The sequence below is a fragment of the Excalfactoria chinensis genome, chromosome 1 (assembly GCF_039878825.1).
Source record: "Excalfactoria chinensis isolate bCotChi1 chromosome 1, bCotChi1.hap2, whole genome shotgun sequence".
In the NCBI taxonomy this organism is placed as follows: domain Eukaryota; kingdom Metazoa; phylum Chordata; class Aves; order Galliformes; family Phasianidae; genus Excalfactoria; species Excalfactoria chinensis.
In genome coordinates this window covers 163,768,788-163,790,366 of record NC_092825.1, presented here as the reverse complement: position 1 = coordinate 163,790,366, position 21,579 = coordinate 163,768,788, and the positions used below count along the sequence as shown (strand labels likewise).

The following is a 21,579-nucleotide window of genomic DNA, read 5'->3' as shown; positions in this document are numbered from 1 at the left end:
AAACCCGAACTCATCTCACAGATGTGTAGGAGTGGCACTTAGAGAACAAAACAAAGCACTTATTTGTAATCCTTACTAATGTGCACTTGATACTGAATCACTTTGAAAGTGAAACCCCAGCGCTTTTAGACAATTGCACTTGAATGGTAATTCATTTTCACTATCACTTACAACAAATCCTAATGTAGCGTACCTTAAAGAAAGGTGAAGCCTGAGAAAAGAACTCCAGCTTTGAGTTTTGAGTGCGCTCATTCTGTGATTTCCAGTCTGCTGCGACAATCATCATTAAAGCAAGGAAACCAGGACTGGATTTTTGTGACAACTAGAAAGTTGTTTTTGGGGTCCCTCTTGGTTGTACAAATGGATTTCTTTTTTTAATAAACAGTCTGTGGTTTGAACATCAAAAACACATAAAAACACATACTCGGATTTCTTAATGTCAATGTTTTCTTGCCTGTTTTTTTTGCCTGGAGCGTACAGGAAAGGGCTGGAAGAATGCAGCACACAGAATTCATTAATACAGCCACCGAGAGGCTGAAATATACATTATTCAATCAGTTATGAGCTTAGGCATCAGATCATTGATTCAGTGTCCTGGTCACCCATTTCCTTCTTTTGTTTGTACCTAAAGAAAAGGTGAATGCACCTTCCAGCATGTTAAAAGTTATTTACTACTACAAAGTGCTTCCTGAATAAAGTTTTGCGTGTCTTTGCTGTATTTCTCTGAAAAAGAAAGTTATTTTACCACAGAGCACTGCAGAATGGGCTTTCTTTATATAGTGATGCACTTACATGCCATTAAAATGTCAGAGGAAGTGAAACATGCTTGGCATGTTAAAACTGAGCTGCATCACGTGAGTTTGTTGTAATTCTGTCTCTTCTGCTATAACCCAATAAAGAATCATGCAGTTTTCTGGCACCATAATATTTCTTGCCTTTGGTAATCTTTCCCTGTCATAAAACTGCAGACATTCCAGTATATTTGGGATCCTCCAGTCAAAGTGCCAGGGTTAGCATCTCTCCGGAGGAGGAGAAGGACTATACTGCATGCAATGATTGTGTTACTATTGAGCACAAGCAGTATATTTAAACAGGTGTGATACAAACCATACTGCTCGCTGTTTGTCTTCATAGGTGGTGGCCATTTCACCCTGAGAAACAGGGCACAATTAATACCAGTGTACTTCATAGCGTGATGACTGCAGTGCATGAGATCTAATTATGCCTGTCATTTTATGGAATGACATAAAATACGCTTTGTTGTTATCCTGTATGTTGCAATATAGAAGCCACTGAGTGGCTGTGCTTTCTGATTGTATGATTCTTCCTTGCTGAGTACAAATGAGTTTGTTCTTCCTTGTTAGGCACGGCCAATGGACTACCCCAAAGACTACCTTTCTCACCAGATCCCAGTGTCATTTCACAAGCATTGGAATATTGATCCAGTGAAGGTGTACTTCACATGGCTGGCACCAAACGCGGAAGAGGCACTTAATGGAAAGAAAGTTGATTTTCACCGGGAGGACTTATAAGCAGGAGAAGAATTAAAGTATTGATGGAAGTACTGCAGATGAAGGGCAGTTGCTACTGTGATTTTAGTGTTCTTATACTGATCATCCTTTTATGACACAGCAGATAATGCTTTGTTCCCGTTACATTTCTTCAGAGCAGGGGATGAAGGCTTGTAATCAACTTTTGGATTCTTTTATTATGCTTGGTTTCTTTTTAATTATCTTACAGCTTTATACATCTGTCAACTTGCTACACGTTCAAACCCATCCTACAACTTTGTCTGCATTCTGTTTTGATCTGTGCAAGATGCAGCATCCATTTGCATTGCCTTCTTTTGTTCTTGCAAAAGCTGCGGTTCTTCATTTGGGAGCTTAATATTGAGCATCTGTTAAATACCTACTGAGCATCATGTCTGAATGACCTTCAGAAAACAGGTTCCTGGTGAACGAGAGAGGAGACAGGACTTGATTTCTGTGCCCAGGAGCTGGATTGTTTGAAAGCAATGATCCTTTGTGCTCATTTGAAGAGGAAGTACTGTAGGTTCCTGGTGGACCAAGTGCGAGCTGCTCTGCACCTTTAAGTTAATGTTAATCAGCGTTTCTGAGGAATGTCACCTACTAAATAAAAGGTTAAGAACTGGGATTTCGGAAGTGGCCACGGGAGGTCACTGTGGCTCCTTTAGAAACCTAAATCGTGGTGTAACTCTTTGGCAAGTATAAATGGGACCGGGGGATGTTAGAAGAACTAACAGACACTTCAGTATTCCTGATGTGTGCGTTTCCATAGTTTATGGGTGCCAGCTTTAAAAGGTTTGCAGTATCCCTAATTTATGTCATCGAGGTGAGAAATGTGCTTACAGTGTGTAAAAAGTGATTCATATTTAATTGTTCTTCATTGTTTTCTTTGAGTAATTCAGTTTTGTAGAAATGTTTGTACAAAAACTGGCTTCGGTGTGTTTTAAACTAATTTTTATACTGTAAAACTTCTAAGGGAACAGTATATGAGACTTGTATGCTGTTATGTAACTTCACTTACTATATTGTAACCAAATACAGGGTCTTAAAGCCATACTGCTGAGGTCATTCGTGGTTTTGCTTTGGTTTTTGGTAGGTTAGGAATTGATTCCATTCCAAAGTAATGCAATACTTGCTCTTATGTGTCTGAATAGGGAAGCCACTGATTCCAGTTACCCAAGTTGTAGGTACGCTTGTTTGTGAATGTAGCTTGTGGAATTTTAAGCATTTGAATAGCAAGCACATAATCATAATGGGTGGAAGTACTGATTACGTAGGGGAAATCCATGTTATGTATTTTTTCCTCTTTTTCTTCCCACTACCAGTGCCTTAAATGGTAGATATTTTACTGATACCAGGGCTGTGTCCTCTGGCACCGTGGATGTGTTGTTAATTATGTTTACTGTTTAGAACTGTGAGAGCTGAAGGCGGAATAAAAGCGTTCTTCTCTTACCTTTTGTGCCTTCTTCTTCTTTGCAAAAAGAAGAGCATGGGATTCTTCAGTCTCCTGTGCCATAAATTTATCAGCTGAAGGATATTCTGTGCTCAGTTGTACTAAAGGAAGGTTTAAACAGGCTCTTTTCATATTCTGGCCTTACGCGCTTCCCTTTGAAGTGAATTTTCATCTTGTTTTTGTGCAAATGAAAAATGCTTTTCTAGTGAAGTCCTCATGAAATTGAGAATCTCAATGATATCAGGGAATTATCTCCATAGTTATGCTATCATTGTGTTCTCCAGAGGTCTTATCATATAGTCCAATCAACTCCAACCTCAAACTGGTGATACTTCATAACATCTTGGGCCCTGTATAGGGTGAATAGGTCAAGCAAAGCTGGTAGCCTTTGGATCCATGCTTTGTTGCACTTGTATGCTTCTGTCTTACTTAAAGATTGGAATTCATTCATTACTTAGCTACACAACCTTTCATCTGATGAGCTAAATGCAATAGCAACTCTCAAAACTTCATTGTTTCTGTTGCCATTAGCTCTGGCTTTGTTGCAGTAATTCCAGAGGTGTTGCCAAACATAGAAATTCTGATTCTGGTCTTCGTAGTTTTAAAGACAATGAAGCAATAATTTGCTGAGCATCCCGTCCCCAACTCTTTCTGATAACGAATGATGTGCAACCCAGACAGCAATATGACAAAAGCGACCTTTTACTCCAAGAACTAAATGCAAATTCATTTCTAGCAGAGGAACCCACAGAGTTTCTGAAAACAAAATGTGAAGCCTTCTTTATTAAGTCTAGTTTTAGAAGACTCAACAGGGCTGTTACTATTGGAAACTTCAAGATAAAATTGGGCTCTAAATAGGCCTGAGCAGTTGTGCTATTTTTCAGGAACAACAAGAGAAATGTAAATGTTACAGTGTCAAAGAGAAGTGAAAGAAATGAAATTCACAAACTGCTTTTATAGCAGACAAATTGAAATGGGGCTACAGAGTTGATTACGTGAAGTTCTAGAACCGTATTGTGAATAAAGCAGTGCTCCTGGTGTTCAGATGGAACCTCCTGTTTTCCAGTTTGTGCCCTTGGCTTCTTGTCCCAGCCCCCATGGGACAGAGCCTGGCCCCACACTGTGCCTCTCCCTTCAAGTATTTATGGGTATTGATGGGATTACTCCCTTGAGCCTCTTGTTCTCCAGGCTGAATGGTCCTACATCTCTCAGCCTGTCTTCATGGGATGTTCCAGTCCCATCATCACTTTGGTAGCCCTGTGTTAAGACCCTTCCCAGTACGTCCAGATCTTTCTTGTACTGGGAGGCCTAAAAGTGGACTCCCAGTTTAGTGGGCACTGTACTCCAAGTGCAGCCATGCCATTGTTGAGCAGAAGGGAAGGACTGCCTCTCTGTCTACTGACAATACTTTGCCTAATGCAGCCAAGAATACCATTAGCCTTCTGAGTAGCACAGGCACGTTGTTGACTCATATTCAACTCTGTGCCCACCAGGACTCCCAGGTCCTTTTCTGCAGAGCTGCTATCCAGCTGGGTGCCCCCAGCCTGTGCTGGTGCCTGGGGCTATTCCTGCCCAGGATCAGGGCTCTGCACTTCTCCCTGTTGAACTTCATCACTTTGTCAGCCCACCTCTCCCATCTGTCAAATAATTGCAGCAAAAGCTGCCTTTGACCTTCATGTTCCCCACAAGCTTCTCCTTTCACTTGCATTTGGAAGCAAATGTGGCTGTTTATCAGAGAGATTTCTCTGAGGTATCTTTCGCATGGAGCAGGTCAGGAGCGCTGCTCTGGGTGCAATGCTTTGATTCAGCGCACATGGCCGTCCTGTGGCCTCTTCCTGCCCTTCATGCAGCAGCTCTCAGTGCATCTCTTGTCCTGATGCACCAAGTCATCATTTGTTCTTTCTCTTCCCTTAATCGTTTGTTTAGACAGGAATCTTCCTGTTAATGGATTACAAATTAAACAAAATACTTCTATCTTACAAATGCTAGTTCTGGAATTACTTCACACTCAATAAACAGTGAAGTACATTTACAACACAACAAGTTGTGGACAGTCATCCCAGAATCACCAAGTTACTGCCTTCTTGTGGGAAACTCTATCCAGTGTCTGACAAAGACTGGAAGTCCCATCACAGTCAGGTCTGATTTTGTATTACAAGAGCCGGCTTGCCCCTTGTACACTAAGTGGTGTAATTAGCACTTCAACAAAAGCTTACTTTAGAAGCCCACAAGCACCTTGTCCATCTTTCAGAATCTGATACGACATTGCCTGCTCTTCCAGCATCCTGGTAGCCGCTGATTGGGACAGTCAGTGATCCCTTGACCTTTGCTTGTAATTCAGCTGATACATTCTTAAAATCTTTTTCCCTGCTTGAATGATTGTCCTGGAATCACAGAATCACAGAATCACAGAATTATAGGGGTTGGAAGGGACCTCTATAGATCATCGAGTCCAACCCCCCTGCCAAAGCAGGCTCCCTACACCACGTCGCACAGGTAGGCGTCCAGGCGTGTCTTGAATATCTCCAGAGAAGGAGACTCCACCACCTCCCTGGGCAGCCTGTTCCAGTGCTCCGTCACCCTCACTGTAAAGAAGTTCTTGCGCATATTCGTGCGGAACTTCCTATGCTGAAGTTTCAGCCCATTGCCCCTAGTCCTGTCCCCACGCACTACTGAAAACAGACCAGCCTCGCCACTATAGCTCCCACACCCCAGGTATTTATAAACCTGGATCAAGTCCCCTCTCAGCCTTCTTTTCTCAAGGCTAAACAGACCCAGTTCCCTAAGTCTCTCCTCGTAGGGGAGATGGTCCAGGCCCTTCACCATCTTTGTGGCCCTCCGCTGGACTCTTTCCAAGAGATCCCTGTCTTTTTTGTACTGGGGAGCCCAGAACTGGACACAGTATTCCAGATGAGGCCTCACCAGGGCAGAGAAGAGGGGGAGGATCACCTCCCTTGACCTGCTGGCTACGCTCTTTTTAATGCACCCCAGAATGCCATTGGCCTTTTTGGCTACAAGGGCACACTGCTGGCTCATGGCCAACCTGTCGTCCACCAGGACGCCCAGGTCCCTCTCAGCAGAGCTCCTTTCCAGCAGGTCTTCCCCCAACCTGTACTGGTGTATGCAATTATTTCTACCGAGATGCAAGACTCTACACTTGCTTATGTTAAACCTCATCCGGTTTCTTACTGCCCAGCTCTCCAGCCTGTCCAGGTCTCTCTGAATGGCCGCACAGCCTTCAGGCGTGTCAGCCAATCCTCCCAGCTTCGTGTCATCAGCAAACTTGCTGAGGGTGGCCACTATCCCCTCATCAAGGTCGTTGATGAAGATGTTGAACAAGACTGGACCCAGCACAGACCCCTGGGGGACACCACTAGTCACAGGCCTCCAGCCAGACACCGCACCGCCAACGACAACCCTCTGCACTCTGCCAGTCAGCCAATTCTCGATCCACTTCACCGTCCACTCATCTATCCCATACTTCCTCAGCTTTGTTATAAGGATGTCATGGGGGACCATATCAAAAGCCTTACTGAAATCAAGGTAGACTACATCTACCGCTCTCCCCCCGTCCACCCAGCTAGTGACATCTTCATAAAAGGCCACCAGGTTGGTCGAGCACGACCTCCCCTTGGTGAACCCATGCTGAGTACTCCTGATAACCTCCTTTTCTCCCAGTTGTCTGGAGATGGCATCCAGCACAAGCTGTTAGAAAAAAAAATGCCTCCAGTTTGGAAGAAGAACTGCTGCAAGGAGTCCGGCCACCGACGCTGTCCCACTGAGGAAGGCCAGCACTGTTGCTGCATGAACATCCCTGCAGCCCATGCCTGCCCACTGCAGACACCTCCAGTGGTGTGCTCAAATCAAGAGGAACCTTAGCAGCTTTTAGAACCAGGAAAAAGCTGTTACTGGATCTCGCAGAACGGGCACCATAGCCGGGCTCCTCCCGCCGGAGCGGTCTCTTTCCTCTTCTCCTCGCGGGAGGCCGCGGCCCATCGCACTGCGGGATTGCGGTCCGGCGCCGCCGCAGTGCCGGCCCCGAGCCATGTCAGATGGGTTACCATGGGTAGGATACAAGGTGTAGAAATGCCAGAAGTGAAGAGATACTGGGGTCAAACTGTAAAAATACAACAGTCTATGCAACTTTTATACACTGACATTCATGTGTGCTCAGATTGTAGGTCATGTTACTGCCGTCGTCTCATCAAGCCTTTCTGAGAAGTTTGTTGTGCACATCACCACTACTGCGATGGGCTATGGATTTACCTTAACCCCAGGCAGCCTCCTGCAGCAATCCGTTGCTTTGCTTCCTTGTGCATAAATTTACCCTCACTCTGCAACCTCTGCAGAGCTCAGACTCCAAGCTGAGGTGAGTCATCTCCCACCCTGACATCAGCCAGCCCTGAGGCGAGGTCCAAAACAGCACAAGTTCCTGTCAGTTTCAAGCAGTTCAATGAATGCAGTGTACTTATGGTTCCACCAGCAAATAACAGCAACGCTGTCCTTGGGAAGCACCATTCAAGAGCCACAACACTTTTTTGTACGGCAGAACCATCCAACTGAACAGATCCCAACAGGTGACCCTGTGGCTGGGCTTGTTAAATTCCCACCTCTTGCATGAGGCATGAAGAGACATTGAACAGAAACTTCAACAGCAATGGGATGAGAACATGGAGTGCTTTTTGTTCTGCAGAACATTAAGAGCCTGCAAGTATCTATCTGGAATGGCACAAGAGAGGCTGAGGTGTCTAATAATGAGTGATACAGAGAAGGGGAGCAGGGAAGGTTTTTTCACTCTCTCCTAACACAGCTCTTAGGAATTATACAACAAACTTGTAAGAGAAGCAGCTTGAAGGGAAGGCTGGGGGGAAGGCTGTGTTTTCTTCTGGTGGTAACTGTGGGCAGTACTTCAGTCTCTGTGTATGCAGAGCATCAAATCACCTCCAAGATGAAGACTCAACACCGAGCATCTGTCAGCTCCCTGTTTTCCTCTGCTGTGTCTGTGCTTGGGGAACAAAATTGTTGTCATGGTTTGGCTGATGGGCCACTCACACATTCAAAGGTAAGTGTTAATTTACCACCACTTGTGTGCCCAGGAACATGCCAAAGAAAGATCCCAAAGCTCAGGCTCTTCAGAGCAGCCAGGCTGCACACTCAGGTGAGTGTGGTTTTAGGATCCTAGAGAAACTGAGCAGCTTTACATGCCAGGAGGTGAGCAAGCTTTAGAGTTGCTATGTTATGTTGACAGTATGGGACCAACCTGTCAGCAGGCTCTTCATCAGGAGGACTGATCACTCTGGGAGAGTCTCAGTCACCTCTAACTCCACATGCCAGGCTCTTCTCCAGTCACCAAGTCATGAAACTTAATGTTTTGAAACCCATTACTGGTAATTGTAACCACTAACAGCTTTTGTACAGGAAGAGATCAAAATATTTTCCAAGGCTAAAAATAGAGAGGTATTCCTCTTGATTCAGTGTTGAGATGCAAAGCCAAGGTGAACAGTTTGCTTTCTGCTACAAAGAAGGAAGATGGATGGAAGCTGTAGCATCAGCTGGGAGGAAGGCAGAGCTGCCCGACAGCTTATCTCACTTGATGAATGGGAGACTGCTGCAGTGAGCACTGTATCTGTCTACCTTGTGGTCTATGGAAAAATAAAAGCAGGTTCTGAGGCTGGCATTGCTTGGAGGAGGCAGTGGGTTGGGCTCCAACACACACACACATACACACAAGCTCAGACTCATGTAGTTAGGATAAAACTGAGAGGTACCTCTTTGTTCAGTTCTCAAAGTCCATGCAAACTAAGCCTGTGCCCAGATAGAAATTTCTGTGGATGTCATACTTGGACGGCAGGACTTCACTTAGTGGGATGATGGAAACAAGCAGAGAAAGCAGAACCACTTCAGGACGTGCTCTTGAAACCTCCTTCACACATGTGGATACTTCTGCAAGCTGCCTTTATCTGTAGTCCTTGGAGTTACTTGTTAAAGACTCTTTTATCACATAATGGGAAGCAGAATGTGTAAGGCCTGGTGCTTTCAGAGCCCTTTTTCTCTCCAGCTATCACTCAAGCTCTTACACACCTGCCTTATCCACCTGAGGCAGACTTTCATGTCAGTGAAGTGGATTTCAGAACAGTTACCACAGTTTCCTGCTTGTTTCAGTAGTCTGAAGAAGAGCAGGGGTTTGTTCTGAAGTTCTATATGCAGAAAAATGTCCTTATTTTACCTTTTTTCATTACCTTATTTTAGAGACCTAAAGATCAAAAGAGGAAAAAAGAAAATATATTAAACTTCTGGTTATCGGTTTTTTTGTGTGTTCAAAAGAGTTAAAATGGCACTTAATGGAAAATGATGCTTTTGAAAAACTCCTGGGGAGAATTCCCTTTTTGCACAGTTTCAAATTGGTTCACAGTGTTTTGTGCACTGTTGCGTTTGCTTTTAGTTTGCAGGCTTGTAGGATCCTGGTTTGTTTCCCATTTCTTTTCTCTTTTGGAACAGGGTCTTGGCCTCAGTGTCCATCCAGGACATGCAACTAAAATAAGAAGCAGTTTTCAGGCAGCAGCCAGTCAAAATGTAAATGACCCAAGCATCTCAGCTGTGCAAAACTGACCAAGTTTGAGCCTTTGCCTTTTTAAAACAGCATCCCCAAATCTCCCTTTTGCAGCATTCAGCAGCTTTGTGTCAGTGATACTTCTGGAGCTTTGCCCAGTGCTTTCCTGCTCTTTTCTGTCTCCTGGCTGTTTATGTCCTCACTGTAATTGCACTCTCAAGGGAAGCCCTGTGCCTCAGTGAATCAATACTGCATTGGGCCTGGTGCTGGGGAGGCAGGTTTCGTTAGCAACAGCCATCACTTGCAAAGCACTTTTCCCTTGTTATGCCAGACATATCCAAAAGTGCCACTGCCCAATAACTAGGACTCTGCAGGCATTAGCATCTTCCCCAGGCACTCAGAAAATCAAGCTGACTAAGCTATTATAAGCCTCAGTGAAGGCTCTTGGTGGCAAAATTCCCAGGGCTGTTCCAAGCAGACAGAAGAAAGGAAAAACAACATTGTACTAAGGTGCTAAACTCAGTGGTCTGCATTGACATGCTGCTGAGCAGTAGTATGTCCCATTGAGCTAACGGGGTACTAGGGTTACAGCCACATGGGCTTTGATGCAGGATATGCTGTGGTTCTGCTGTTCTTTGCACACAGACATTATCATAGCATCATAGCATCATAGCATCATAGCATCATAGAATGGCCTGGGTTGAAAAGGATCGCAATGATCATCTGTTTTCAACCCCCCTGCTATGTGCAGGGTCACCAACCACCAGACCAGGCTGCCCAGAGCCACATCCAGCCTGGCCTTGAATGCCTCCAGGGATGGGGCATCCACAGCCTCCTTGGGCAACCTGTTCCAGTGCATCACCACGCTCTGTGTGAAAAACTTCCTCCTAATATCCAACCTAACCTCCCCGTCTCAGTTTAAAACCATTCTCCCTTATCCTATCACTATCCACCCTCATAAACTGTCATTCCCCTTCCTACTTATACGCTCCTTTCAAATACTGGAAGGAATGACAACAGCTGCTTTTAAATAACACATATTAGCTTGTGTGCTTTTCCATTTCTTTTGAAGTTATGGATCTCTCTTAAAGTGATTTGTAGAGGCATTCAGAACAGAGCTTGACTGAAGTTGTTTAGGACTCATCTGAAAGTAAGGATGCAGAAGCCAATACCCTGACCAGCTGTTGAGCTCTTTTAACAGATATGAGACCTGCAGGGCTTTGACTACAGGACAAATTCTGAGATTCATCCACGGGCAAGTGGAATTGTGAGTAGATGTTTGAAAACAGGAGTCTAAATGTAAGAGAAGCTCTAACACAAAAATACCTCCCATTTTCTGCAGGACAGAGCAGGCTCAGGACCGCTTTAAGAAGAAATGGCGCTGAACATACATGAAGAACGTGTCATTATTAAGCAGTCTGTGTTAAAGCATTAAACATAGAAACAAGTGACACAAAAGATTCCCTACAGCTCCAAATCTGACCAGTCGTTAATTACATCCTCTTCTGTACAATTATCCATCATCAATCTCTATTTTGATAAAATTGCTGCAAATAATTATTTCACTACAATCTGAAAAGTTGTTCAGTTCGCTGGTTATTTATGGCCTTGCACTCATAAGCAATTAAATCTAACCTTTCAAAATGTCTGGTTTAAGCTGTATGAGAGCTATTGTAGCAGTTTAAATTCAGCGTGATTATAGGCCACCAGAAGGACCTCTGGCAATCTTATTACAGAACTGCACATCATTCTTGCAGGTAAACATAACAGCTGGGATATTGGGCTGCTGACCTGCCAACCTTGCCTGCACTTACTGCTGAGTGCAGTAATAAAAACTGGGCATGATCATCCTTCCCATCTGTGCAGACTCATGACTAAGCTCAGCCCAAGCACTGTGCACCTCCGTACTGTTTCCCAGTAACTCAGTTGTTAAATTTCATATCAAGGTAATAGAAAAATAGGGATAATTCTATGACAGTGTAACAAAGAACCATGTTGGTTTGCAATCTCATTCATCTTGTCTAGGCTCATTTGTCCAAGAGACATCAGCTTCTGGAGTCCTGGGGAAATCACTCAGCACAGTTTTTCCCTCAGCACAGCTACTGCAGCAAAGCAAGCTCCTAGCTTCTTAAATATTTCATATTGCAATTAAAGGACTTGAGATCTCCCCTCCATCTTCATCTCTCTCTTTTCTCTTAAAATTACTAATTGTACGTAGGAATGTTCTTCAGTAGAGACCTTAAAATACATCACAACAACAAGACCTGTTATCCCACCAACCTTTCTGCGCCATTAGCTGAGAGGAGAAGCTGGCTCACCCTCTCTCCTGTACTCTGTAAAGAGCCAGGAAATGTCAAATAGACCATTGCCAAGGGACTGTTTATAATCTTCTGGGACAATGTTTTGCTTTTGTCCAACTAAATTTCCTGATTGTGTTGAACTATGTAGGGCCCTACAATTGAGTTACCCTTGACTGGTGTGTGCCCTGTATGAGCCGTGAGTGTGACAGCCCTGCCGAGGCCCTGCAGTGGTACACTGGCTTGGAAGCTGACCCCACATTTCTGTGAATAAAGAGGGACCAACGTGACCTTGTATCCTGCTCCTAGGAATTACTTCAAGCCCCCAAGTAAGTTCCCTGCCATTTAATTTGGGTAGAAACAGCTCCGCTGTAGGCCCAGCTGACCCTCACCACCAGCAGGAAGGTGCCCTGAGGGGGCTGACCAGAGAGACACTGATCTCATGGTCTCATTACCTTACTCCAGGGGCACAGGACTGTGCATTCTGCTCAGGAACAGAAGATATAAATGGAGTACTTGAAGCTATTTGGCTTACGGTGACCTTGGGAACCTCTGTCTCATTGCACACAGCCATGGTGCTCCTTCACAGCTTGTTTCCAGCCTGACATCTGACTGTCCTGCTGTGTGCAAGGGCTTGTCAGCCACAAAGGTTTTCAGTACTTCTCTCTCCTTGCTTCTTTCTCTCCATCCCATTTGTTGTCTCAAGGCAAAGGTTCAGTTTGTACAGTATTTCCCTTCTCCTAAGAGGCATTCTGCACCTCTCCCCAGAAAGAAGAAACTGTTATCTCTGACCATGGCAACAGAGCACACGGCAACAGGCCAACCCTCCCTGTCACACAGAATTAAAGGGATGTAATTTCTTTGAGTGTGGCTGTTGGGTAGAAAAAGCACAAACTTGTATTTGCGTCTTGCATAAGACATCATTCTGAATCATTGTGCAAAGCCCTTCTTAACTCAGGGCAAAGTTAATCCTGAATTGTACGAGCCTAGCAGGCAGAATGATGTACAGATATGCAAGTATTCAGGTACATTTGCCCCTGATACCTTGAAGAGAGAGAAAAACAAACATTTGAGGACTCAATCTGTGCCCAAACTTCTCTCTTCTTTAAGTTCTATCAGTTGGTCTCTTGAAAAAAATATTTCTCCCTGCAAGACTTTTGCTCCCTTGAATTTTCAGACAGTGAGGTTTACAGCAGCACTGCATGCTTCCAATTCAGGTATGCCTCACCTACATGTGCACTCCAAGATTACTTTGTCTAACCCATCCTGTACAGTGAGCTCCACCCTAAAAGAATGAAAGCTCTTAAATTAAAGAAGGCCATCCGTGTAGAAATTTGAATCTTTAAAAGTAAAAATCTACAGCAGCTAGGACAGGTAGACTGAAATAACAGAAATGCTTCTGGGTTTTTGTTATGTGCGTGTGTAGTACATGACACACAACTTCCCCTGGCTGTCCTCATAGATATGCTGAAGGGAAGGTTCTTGTTTGCAGCTGGCTCTGCATCTGAAGGGGAAAACGCTCTCCCCTCTGCTCCCAAAGCATGTCCTGTGTGTAAAGCCTGCCTGTGTCTGATCTTCAGTGCAGCATTTTGGCCCCTCTTCACAGGTCTTCAGCTTCATGCTGCAATCTACTACTCACTCTTCTTTTGGTCTCTTAAACCTTCTCTACTGGTGCAGGAGGGATACATCTCCAAAAAAGACCATCTGTCCCAGCCTGGAGCAGGTTGCTCCCCAGCCATTCATCCCACAGGAAGGTGGATCAACAGGTTGTCCCTCATGCCTGTTTCACAGATACTTAAAAATGGTTATTGCTACAAATAAGGTTAAAACAAAACTCACTGCCCACAGCAGTTAAGAGCTAGAGAGGCAGATTTGGCTTCCTGGGAGTCCCGGAGGAAGTCTGAGTGCTAGGACAAGGCACTCCCTTGGCTTTGGGGACAGCCCAGGAATTTCCATTCACCAGACCTTGGTATAGAGCAGACCAGGAATTTCCTCTTCCATTTACACTATCAAAATTATCTTACTTTTTATTTTAGTACACACTGCAGGGACTGGGTGAACTCAGTTTTTAATGTTCTTTCACTTTATTCTGATACTTTGTGCATTCCAAGGTCATTTTCTTTCTCTCCACATGCACACTTTACATTCTCTTCTTTTTGAGGTGAATATTCACTTGATTCTGTAATACTCACAATTAAAAACTGAAGCTCTGATTTCACAAGCATTTTTCCCTTGTTTGAGATGTCCACTCCAAATGTTATTTGTGTTCTTGACCTAAGGAAAGGTCAAGTTCTTTCCACTTGTTAAGACCTTCGACCTACCTTCCCACTTGACTGAAAGAAACAGCTCCCTCCACATCTCAGCTTATCTCAGAATATCGTTTTCCAGGAGGGTTTTTACTGATCTGGTTTTGAAGACTGAAAGATCAATATTCAATCTGCCTCTCAGTGGTATCAAACAAGAAGGGTTAGGGAAGAACCAAGACAGAAGTTGTTCTTTGTCTCTTTGTTGCTTATCTCTAGATTTGAGTTTTTCACCTAGAGCAGAATGTAACAAAGGAATGGGAGCAACTTTCGGTTAACCCATGACACTGAGGCATATCTGAATTGACTGAGGAGACCGTCAGATGTTGTTAATGCAGAAGTACCCCTGGGTAACAGAGTAGATGTGCTAAAGTAGCTGGGGCTTCATGGACAGCTGGAATTGGAGATCCATATTGAGGATGTTAGGTGGAAATTGTCCAGGATTTTATAAAAGAGCTGCAACAAGATCCTCACCTTCACCTTTCCAGGAAAGGGAGAATGAGGGCCATCGTTACCCTGAAAGCAAATGTTCAACCAAAATAAGCATGATCAGGAAGCCCCTCAGACCATGCTCACTATCTTCATCTTCCAGGACTAGCTCAGCAAGTTGTGTTCTGTGCATTAAACAGCTTTGCATTTCTCTCTAGCTAAATACAATGGGTCTCTTTTCAGTTCTTTACCTTCTGACTGCGGTGTAACTTCACCTAACATAGATCCATTGGTTTATTTCTACTTAATTTTCCAGACTGTGCTGTCTACAGTGGCCAAATGAATTTTCCTCAGAGCCACCCAGTATTCCTGCCTTTCTGCCACTGAATGGCTCCTCTCATCCATATCATAAAACCAGACCGTTGCTCTTCCCTCTGTGCTGCTTTTAGTGTTGTTTCTTCTCTGCTGCCCTCCTGATGACTCTATGGTTGTCTTGGCCTTCAGAGTGTCTCATGGAAGTCCAGGTGCAGGCTGGTGGCCTGTCCTCCTGTTGGCACATCCATTCTGGTGAATCTCAGTGGTTACACAGCCTCAAGAGCCAACTCTGTGATGCAGGAGAAGATGTATCCAGTCAGCTGGGAGCTGTGATGAGGTGCTTGCTGCCTGCTGTTGCCCCAGCACATCAGTAGTGGACACTGACTTTTTAAGATGTCTCCTCTGAGCAAGGAATAATCTGACCAACAGTGTGAGCCATTGAGTAATGCTCTGTTCCTTTCCATTTGGAAAACTCTGTTTCTTTATCTTTACAGTAAACTAGTAAGTTCTGACATAAAGTGCAGTCAGACTGGAAAACAGGTGAAAGCGATCCAACCTGTCTGACTGCTCAGATTCTGTTTGTATGTGCTAAAAAGGTTAAAATATTGAATTGAAATGTCAGACCTGTTGAAAATGTGCAGATGTTCTCATGAAGTTGCACCACCTCTAACACCTTTTGATTTCCTCCAAAGCACTGCAGAATGCAGCCATCTCAGAAAATGAGGGGGAAAAAAATGACATGTAAAGATTTCCTTTCCATAAAGAATCCTCAGGATATGATGCCCAGTGTCCCCAAATTGATGTGTGCAAAATCCATTTCCTTCCCGAGCTGAGAACTGAGAGCATGGAGAAGAACGAATTGAGTAAATCTACCCCAAATATTCACATGTGAAAACAAACAAACAAACAAACAAAAAAACCACAAAACCACAAAAACAAACAAACAAAAAACCCCACAACACATTGAATCTATAAAGCTACCTAGAGAAACAAGACCACTCTCTAAAAATTAACGACTGAAGACACAGTAACTCTGAGGTACCCTGTATTTCATGGAATGGCTTGGATGGGATTGGAAGGCACCTTAAGCCCATTCAGTTCCGACCCCCTCCCACGGACTGTTTGCCACTCACCACATCAGTCTGTCCTCATCCAACCTCCAGGATGGGGCATCCACAGCTTCTCTGGGCAGCCTGTCTGTGAGACATGGAAGATTCCTGATACCACTGTGCAAATGAAAACATTTTTATTTCTTATTTGGTGCCAAGTTCTTCCTCAATCCCTACCATTGCTTGAAAGTCAGAGGTTTATTGGTGTTCTCTCAGTAGACCTTTTTCCTGAGGTCAGTATGGAAAATATCTGTATTCACTTCAGTATTAACTCTGTTTATGGTTTGAGGATTTTATTTGCTTTTCTTTGTTATGATATTTTGCAGACAAGAATCTGATAGAACAATGTAAAATCTTTGTATCTGGTTATCTTTTAATCATGGTGTTACAGACCATGAGCGTACAAGATTGGACTGTTGCATTTGTAAAATTGCCTCACAAAAAGTCATATTAACTGCTTTGTGAAATAGTATACACAAAATGAAAGAACCTCTTCTCCTTTCCTTCCTTCCTCTTCTATTTAGGAACTTATCTGCAGGAGGGTAGCTTTATCTAACACAGAAAAATATCTAGTGGCAACAGGCAAGCATTCGTGGACTCTTCAAATGTCCAGAATTAGAAAAAACAAACATGGAGTGCGGACTTCATTCTTTTAAAGTTGACAAAAGGAGATACCTCAGAGTTCTGGGGTTCCTCATGCAGGTGAGAAGTGGCCGCATCATGTTCCAAAGGAAGTGATGAGCAATGTCACCATGCCATAGGCAGTAATTATCTGCACTGAATGCTCACTTCCACTTTCCTTATGCTGGTATGTGACACTGAAGCTAAAAACCTCATTTTGTTTTTAGATATTCCTGATGCATACAGTTTGGCATCTTCAAAGCAGTCCAGCAAGCAGTGGATAATTCCCTCTTCAATTCTGCAGAGGCAAACATACATTACAAGAACTTTGATGTTGCTATATCTGAGGCACTGGAGTCTATGAAGCAAACAGCCTAGTTGAAAAGGACTTTATTGTTTCTGTTGAAAGATGAACCTATTTACAATAGAGAATCTACCTTCATAAGGGAAAAGAAAGCTTTGTTTACTTTAGTTATGGGTCATGAAAGATGGGACTATTTAATTTGCTGTCAGAATTGAGTGATTTGTGATGGCTAATTTTTTGCAACTCTGCTTGACTTCTACAGCATCCCCCTGTCACTTCATGCACGCAGACTCCTGGGGAGAGAACACTCTTTGAAGCTCTGACAGCAAGGCAACTATTGTGATTTGTTCATTTAGCTTGCTTTCTGCAAGTCTAGCAGAAGCAAGTCAAAACCTTTTTCCAAATAAACTACAGTAAGTCTCAGGATGATTATTTTTCTCCTTATTGAGTGTTATAAAAACAGTCCTATGTTCCTTTAAAATCCAGTGCCTTCTCTTTGTGTTGTATCTTTTCTTTGTCCAGTAACCATTGTCATAATCCATATCAGGATCATTCACACATATCATGTTCTCATCTTTAACTCTAAGTTGGAGAAATATGCATTTGAAGGGCGGACTATTCAATGGATAAAGAACTGGTTAGATGGTTGCAGCCAGAGTGTTTTGGTCAGTGACTCTATGTCCAGGTGCAAGATGTTCACGAGCCTCGCAGAGTCCTTCTTGAGACCGGTGCTTTTCAACGTCTTTGTTAATGACACAAACAGTGTGATCTAGTATATCCTTCCTAAGTTTGCAGACAACACCAAGCTGAGTGTTGCAGTTGATACAGCAGAAGGAAGAGATGCCATCCAAAAGGACCTGGACAGGCTCTGTAAGTGAGCATACAAGAATCTACTGAGGTTCAACAAGGCCAAGTGCAAGGTGCTGCACTTTGGTTGTGACATTCCCAAGTATGCATACAGAATGGGAGAAGAATTCCTTTGGAGCAGCCTTACAGAGAATGACATTGGAGTTCTTGTGGATGAAAAGCTGGACATGAGTCAGCAGTGTGTGCTTGCTGTCCAGAAGGTCAACAGCATCCTGGGTGCATCAACAGAGGTGCATCAAAATCCCATGAGCTATTTTGCACCCTAGGATCAATAGAGCCCTTAGTTTTTCTTTCTTTCTAATAATAATCCTAAGCATAGATTAAAATGCTCCTAATAAGCATGCATTTATTATGCAACATCTTAGTACAAAACTCCTGGAACCTAACTATGGGTTTTATGTTCGCCTAGGTATTTAGTCTTGGGCACTGGATTCAGACAACGTATTGCTTCCCATCTCCTTTTACCAGGTACCAATCTGCTGCTACTCCTCTTTGATTTACAGAGTCATCAAAAGCCACAAGATGTTCGGTAGTATAACCAGCTGCGCCCACACAGCTCTGCCACAAACACTTCCAATGTTTATTGTCTCCTGGTGGTCACGTCCTCCAGCACTGAAGGCATCAGAGCCAATTGTATGAGCACTGCAGGCAGCTGCAGAGCAAAGTAACTGTAAATTAACTCAAATCATCTATGGCTTTAGGGGTCAGGAAGCACCAAGATAAGGTGAGACACTGCCAAAAGGCAAGCTAAATTATATCCTGAATTAACCTTGCATTTTCTTTATGTTACAGCAAATTGAAAACACTTCTTAAGTCATATGAAGTGAAAGGGAAAAAAAGATGAAGGGCTGCCATTCAGCAGGGGCAGCAGCAGGTTGAAAACAATCTAAGCACGGTCCCTAATGAAATACACAACCTAGCCTTGTGTTTTGGGGCAATTTTGGGATACAACAGCAAAGGCATGATGGATGGTCAGGAGGAGGCTAAATGGATGGATGGTCTGAGAAGTGTGATTTGTTATTCATCCTTGCTTTGGAGCGACTGAACCCATTTCTTATTTGCAAACTGCCTGCAGGGCAAGAAGGAAGCCCACCTGGCGTGCCCTGCCCTGGGACAGGATCAGTGCAGGGCACATGGGCACTGGTACCTGAAATGCATGGCTCCTACAGGAGCCTACTGCTGTCCCAGGGGACACACTGGTACTGAGCCACAGCTTGCAGAGTGTATGGCAACTATGGTGCCATAGAGAAGAGTTTCCAATTGAGAACAAAAACAACAAGTAGAAAATGAGAGAAGCTGTTGAATCTGCCTTCTAGTTCAGCACAGGAACACACACCACCAACAAATGCCTCTTTTGCTGTTAATGGTGTTCCACTCCATGAGCTCTTATAATTAAATTGCAAATCCATCCAATATCAGATTATCTGGATAACGTGCATGCTGAGGGGCATCGTTCATCTACCAAGCAGTGGAAACCCATCTTTCTGCAGTCTGCAGGCTCTTCTCATGCCAATGTATGGAATGTTTTCCAGCTGGATCCCCAGCCCAGCATGCAGAAGGCAAGTAGGAAACACATCCACATCATTCTATTCACACTCAGTCTGTGTAGTCTGTGATCTCACAAGTGTGCTCTTCCCTTCTCCATGCATTACAAGCATATCTCTTAAAGCTCTCCCTAATAACATGCAACCCAAGCAGGGTTAAACCCTCCTCCATCCCTCACCAGGCCCCACTTTAGCCTATCTATCCTATGAATAACTCTTGTTAACAGCAGAGCATTCCCATTCCCATTTCCGAAAGAACAGATGGTTGGAGCTTTTAAGCAAATATTGGAACAAAAATCTGTTTGTGACAAAGTGTGACCTTGATTATTAACTTCAGCTGTGTACTAATTACATTTTCCATTCTCAGCCCTGGGCTTATTTTCACGTGCAATTCTAATTTGGTTCTAGAGTCAATATTAAAATGTCATCTTGACAGGGATCCCACTTCCCTGTGGCTGTCATGGAGGAGCATTGTGCTTCCGATTTATGATCGCATATTGTACTGCAGAGAGACCTATGTTGCCATAGAAATGGTTTGACTGACCCCGTTGTGACAAGTAAGAAAATAAGAATAATATCGCAATCCGTTTGTCTATAAGGAATTAGTTACCAGATAGAGGTACAGGCTGAAAATATTGCTCATTATGTCATTTCTCTTTCTTCCTTCTCAGTTTTTCATGAGCAAAGAGCATGCCTGCAGCCAAACTTCAGTTGCCATGAGACCTCCCTCTATTTGTAGGAGTAATTATTGATTTCAGGATCAGAGAAGACTGACTACTTCTGAGTCAGTGTGTAGAGCTTGATAACCAAAGTCCGAGGATGGTTCAGGAAAGCTGTGATGTCATTCTTTACTTATTAGCAAAAAGCAATACTTTGTTTTTGTTTTTGTTTTTGCTTTGTTATTCTCTTTGCTACAATGTTTGATTTCAATCACCTCATTCCCACTGGAGAGTCATGTTTAGTCTTTTATGTTGTCTGATATGCATATATATAGATATACACACATCTATGGAGAAATATATTTAGATATGTGTGTTGCTATTACTAAGAACAACTAAAAATGTGCTTTATTGTTGGAACAAGAGATTGAAGAAATGGCTTTAGCCACTGCTTGTTTCCAGGTTTCTCTGGGTATGATCTCACAACCACTTCCTCAACCATCGAACAGTCTACATCGAACAGTCTAACCCTTATCTTTCCAATGAGGAGAGAAGGATGTTGTGGGGAGACCACGTCAAAGGCTTTACTGAAGTCCATATAGATGACATCAGTCATCTTCCCTTGCCCACTGCCACTGTTACATTATAAAAGCGAGCAGTTGGTCACACAGGACTTTCCCTTGGGGAAGCCATGCTGGTTATCCCGTATCACTTCCCCCTCTGCAATGCGCCTTAGCGTTCCAGGAGAATCTCCTTCATGATCCTTCCTGGCACAGAGGAGAGACTGACAGGCTGGTAGTTCCCTGGGACATTCTTTCTACCCTTCTTGAAATGGGTGTGACGTTGCCTTTTTTCCAGCCACTGGGGATTTCACCTGACTGCCATGACTTTTCAACTATTATTGAGAGTGGCTTGGTGGCTATGTCAGCCAATTCTCTAGGACTCTGGGATGCATCTCATCAGGACCCACAGATTTAGGGACTTTTAGGTTCCTCAGGTGATCACAAACCTGATCTTTACTTACAGCAGGATGGACATCACTCCCCTAGTTTCCACATTATGAACTATCTGCTTGAGGGCCATGTATAGAGCAGCAACTCAATGTAGATGGTTTTTATCTACACAAATGACTATTATTACCTCATTTGGTACCCCGAGACACTAATCTCTATTCTCTTCTCTATTGCTTAACTTCAGAGCTCACCGTGACTTTTCCATTGTTTCGACATTTTCAAACACAACACCTTTACTCCTGGCAGATGGAGCTGTTAGGCCCTCATTAGAGTATAAACTCAACACAGATGAACACTATACATAATGTAACTGATGGGAGAACAGAAGAATTTTGTCCTTTTCAAGGAAGGAATGGGCATATTGTTTCCAATTGATTTTACTCCATTAATCATCATGAAGCCAGTGTACAAAACTTTTGCATGAGAAATAGAAGTGATTCAGCCAGCAAATTAGACCTCAGATTTATTCATGCACAAAGCCTTTAAGAGCAGAATGTTGAAAAGATCTCTTGAAGATAAAAGCTTGAGACATAATGAAGATGTTCTGCTCCCTCTCTATGTACACCTCCAGAGAAGAAAAGTTTATGAG

At 43.5% G+C, this 21,579-nt stretch overlaps 1 protein-coding gene across 1 annotated transcript in view; it reads left to right on the top strand.

Annotated features, from left to right (window-relative positions):
- The window catches only part of B3GLCT (beta 3-glucosyltransferase), a 44,082-nt gene extending 41,098 nt beyond the window's left edge, over positions 1–2,984 (top strand). The window contains exon 15 of the mRNA XM_072361632.1: positions 1,365–2,984. Coding sequence (XP_072217733.1) covers positions 1,365–1,532 — 168 coding nt within the window. The 3' untranslated portion in view covers positions 1,533–2,984. The remainder of the gene's footprint in view (positions 1–1,364) is intronic.
- Positions 2,985–21,579: the final 18,595 nt, after the last annotated feature.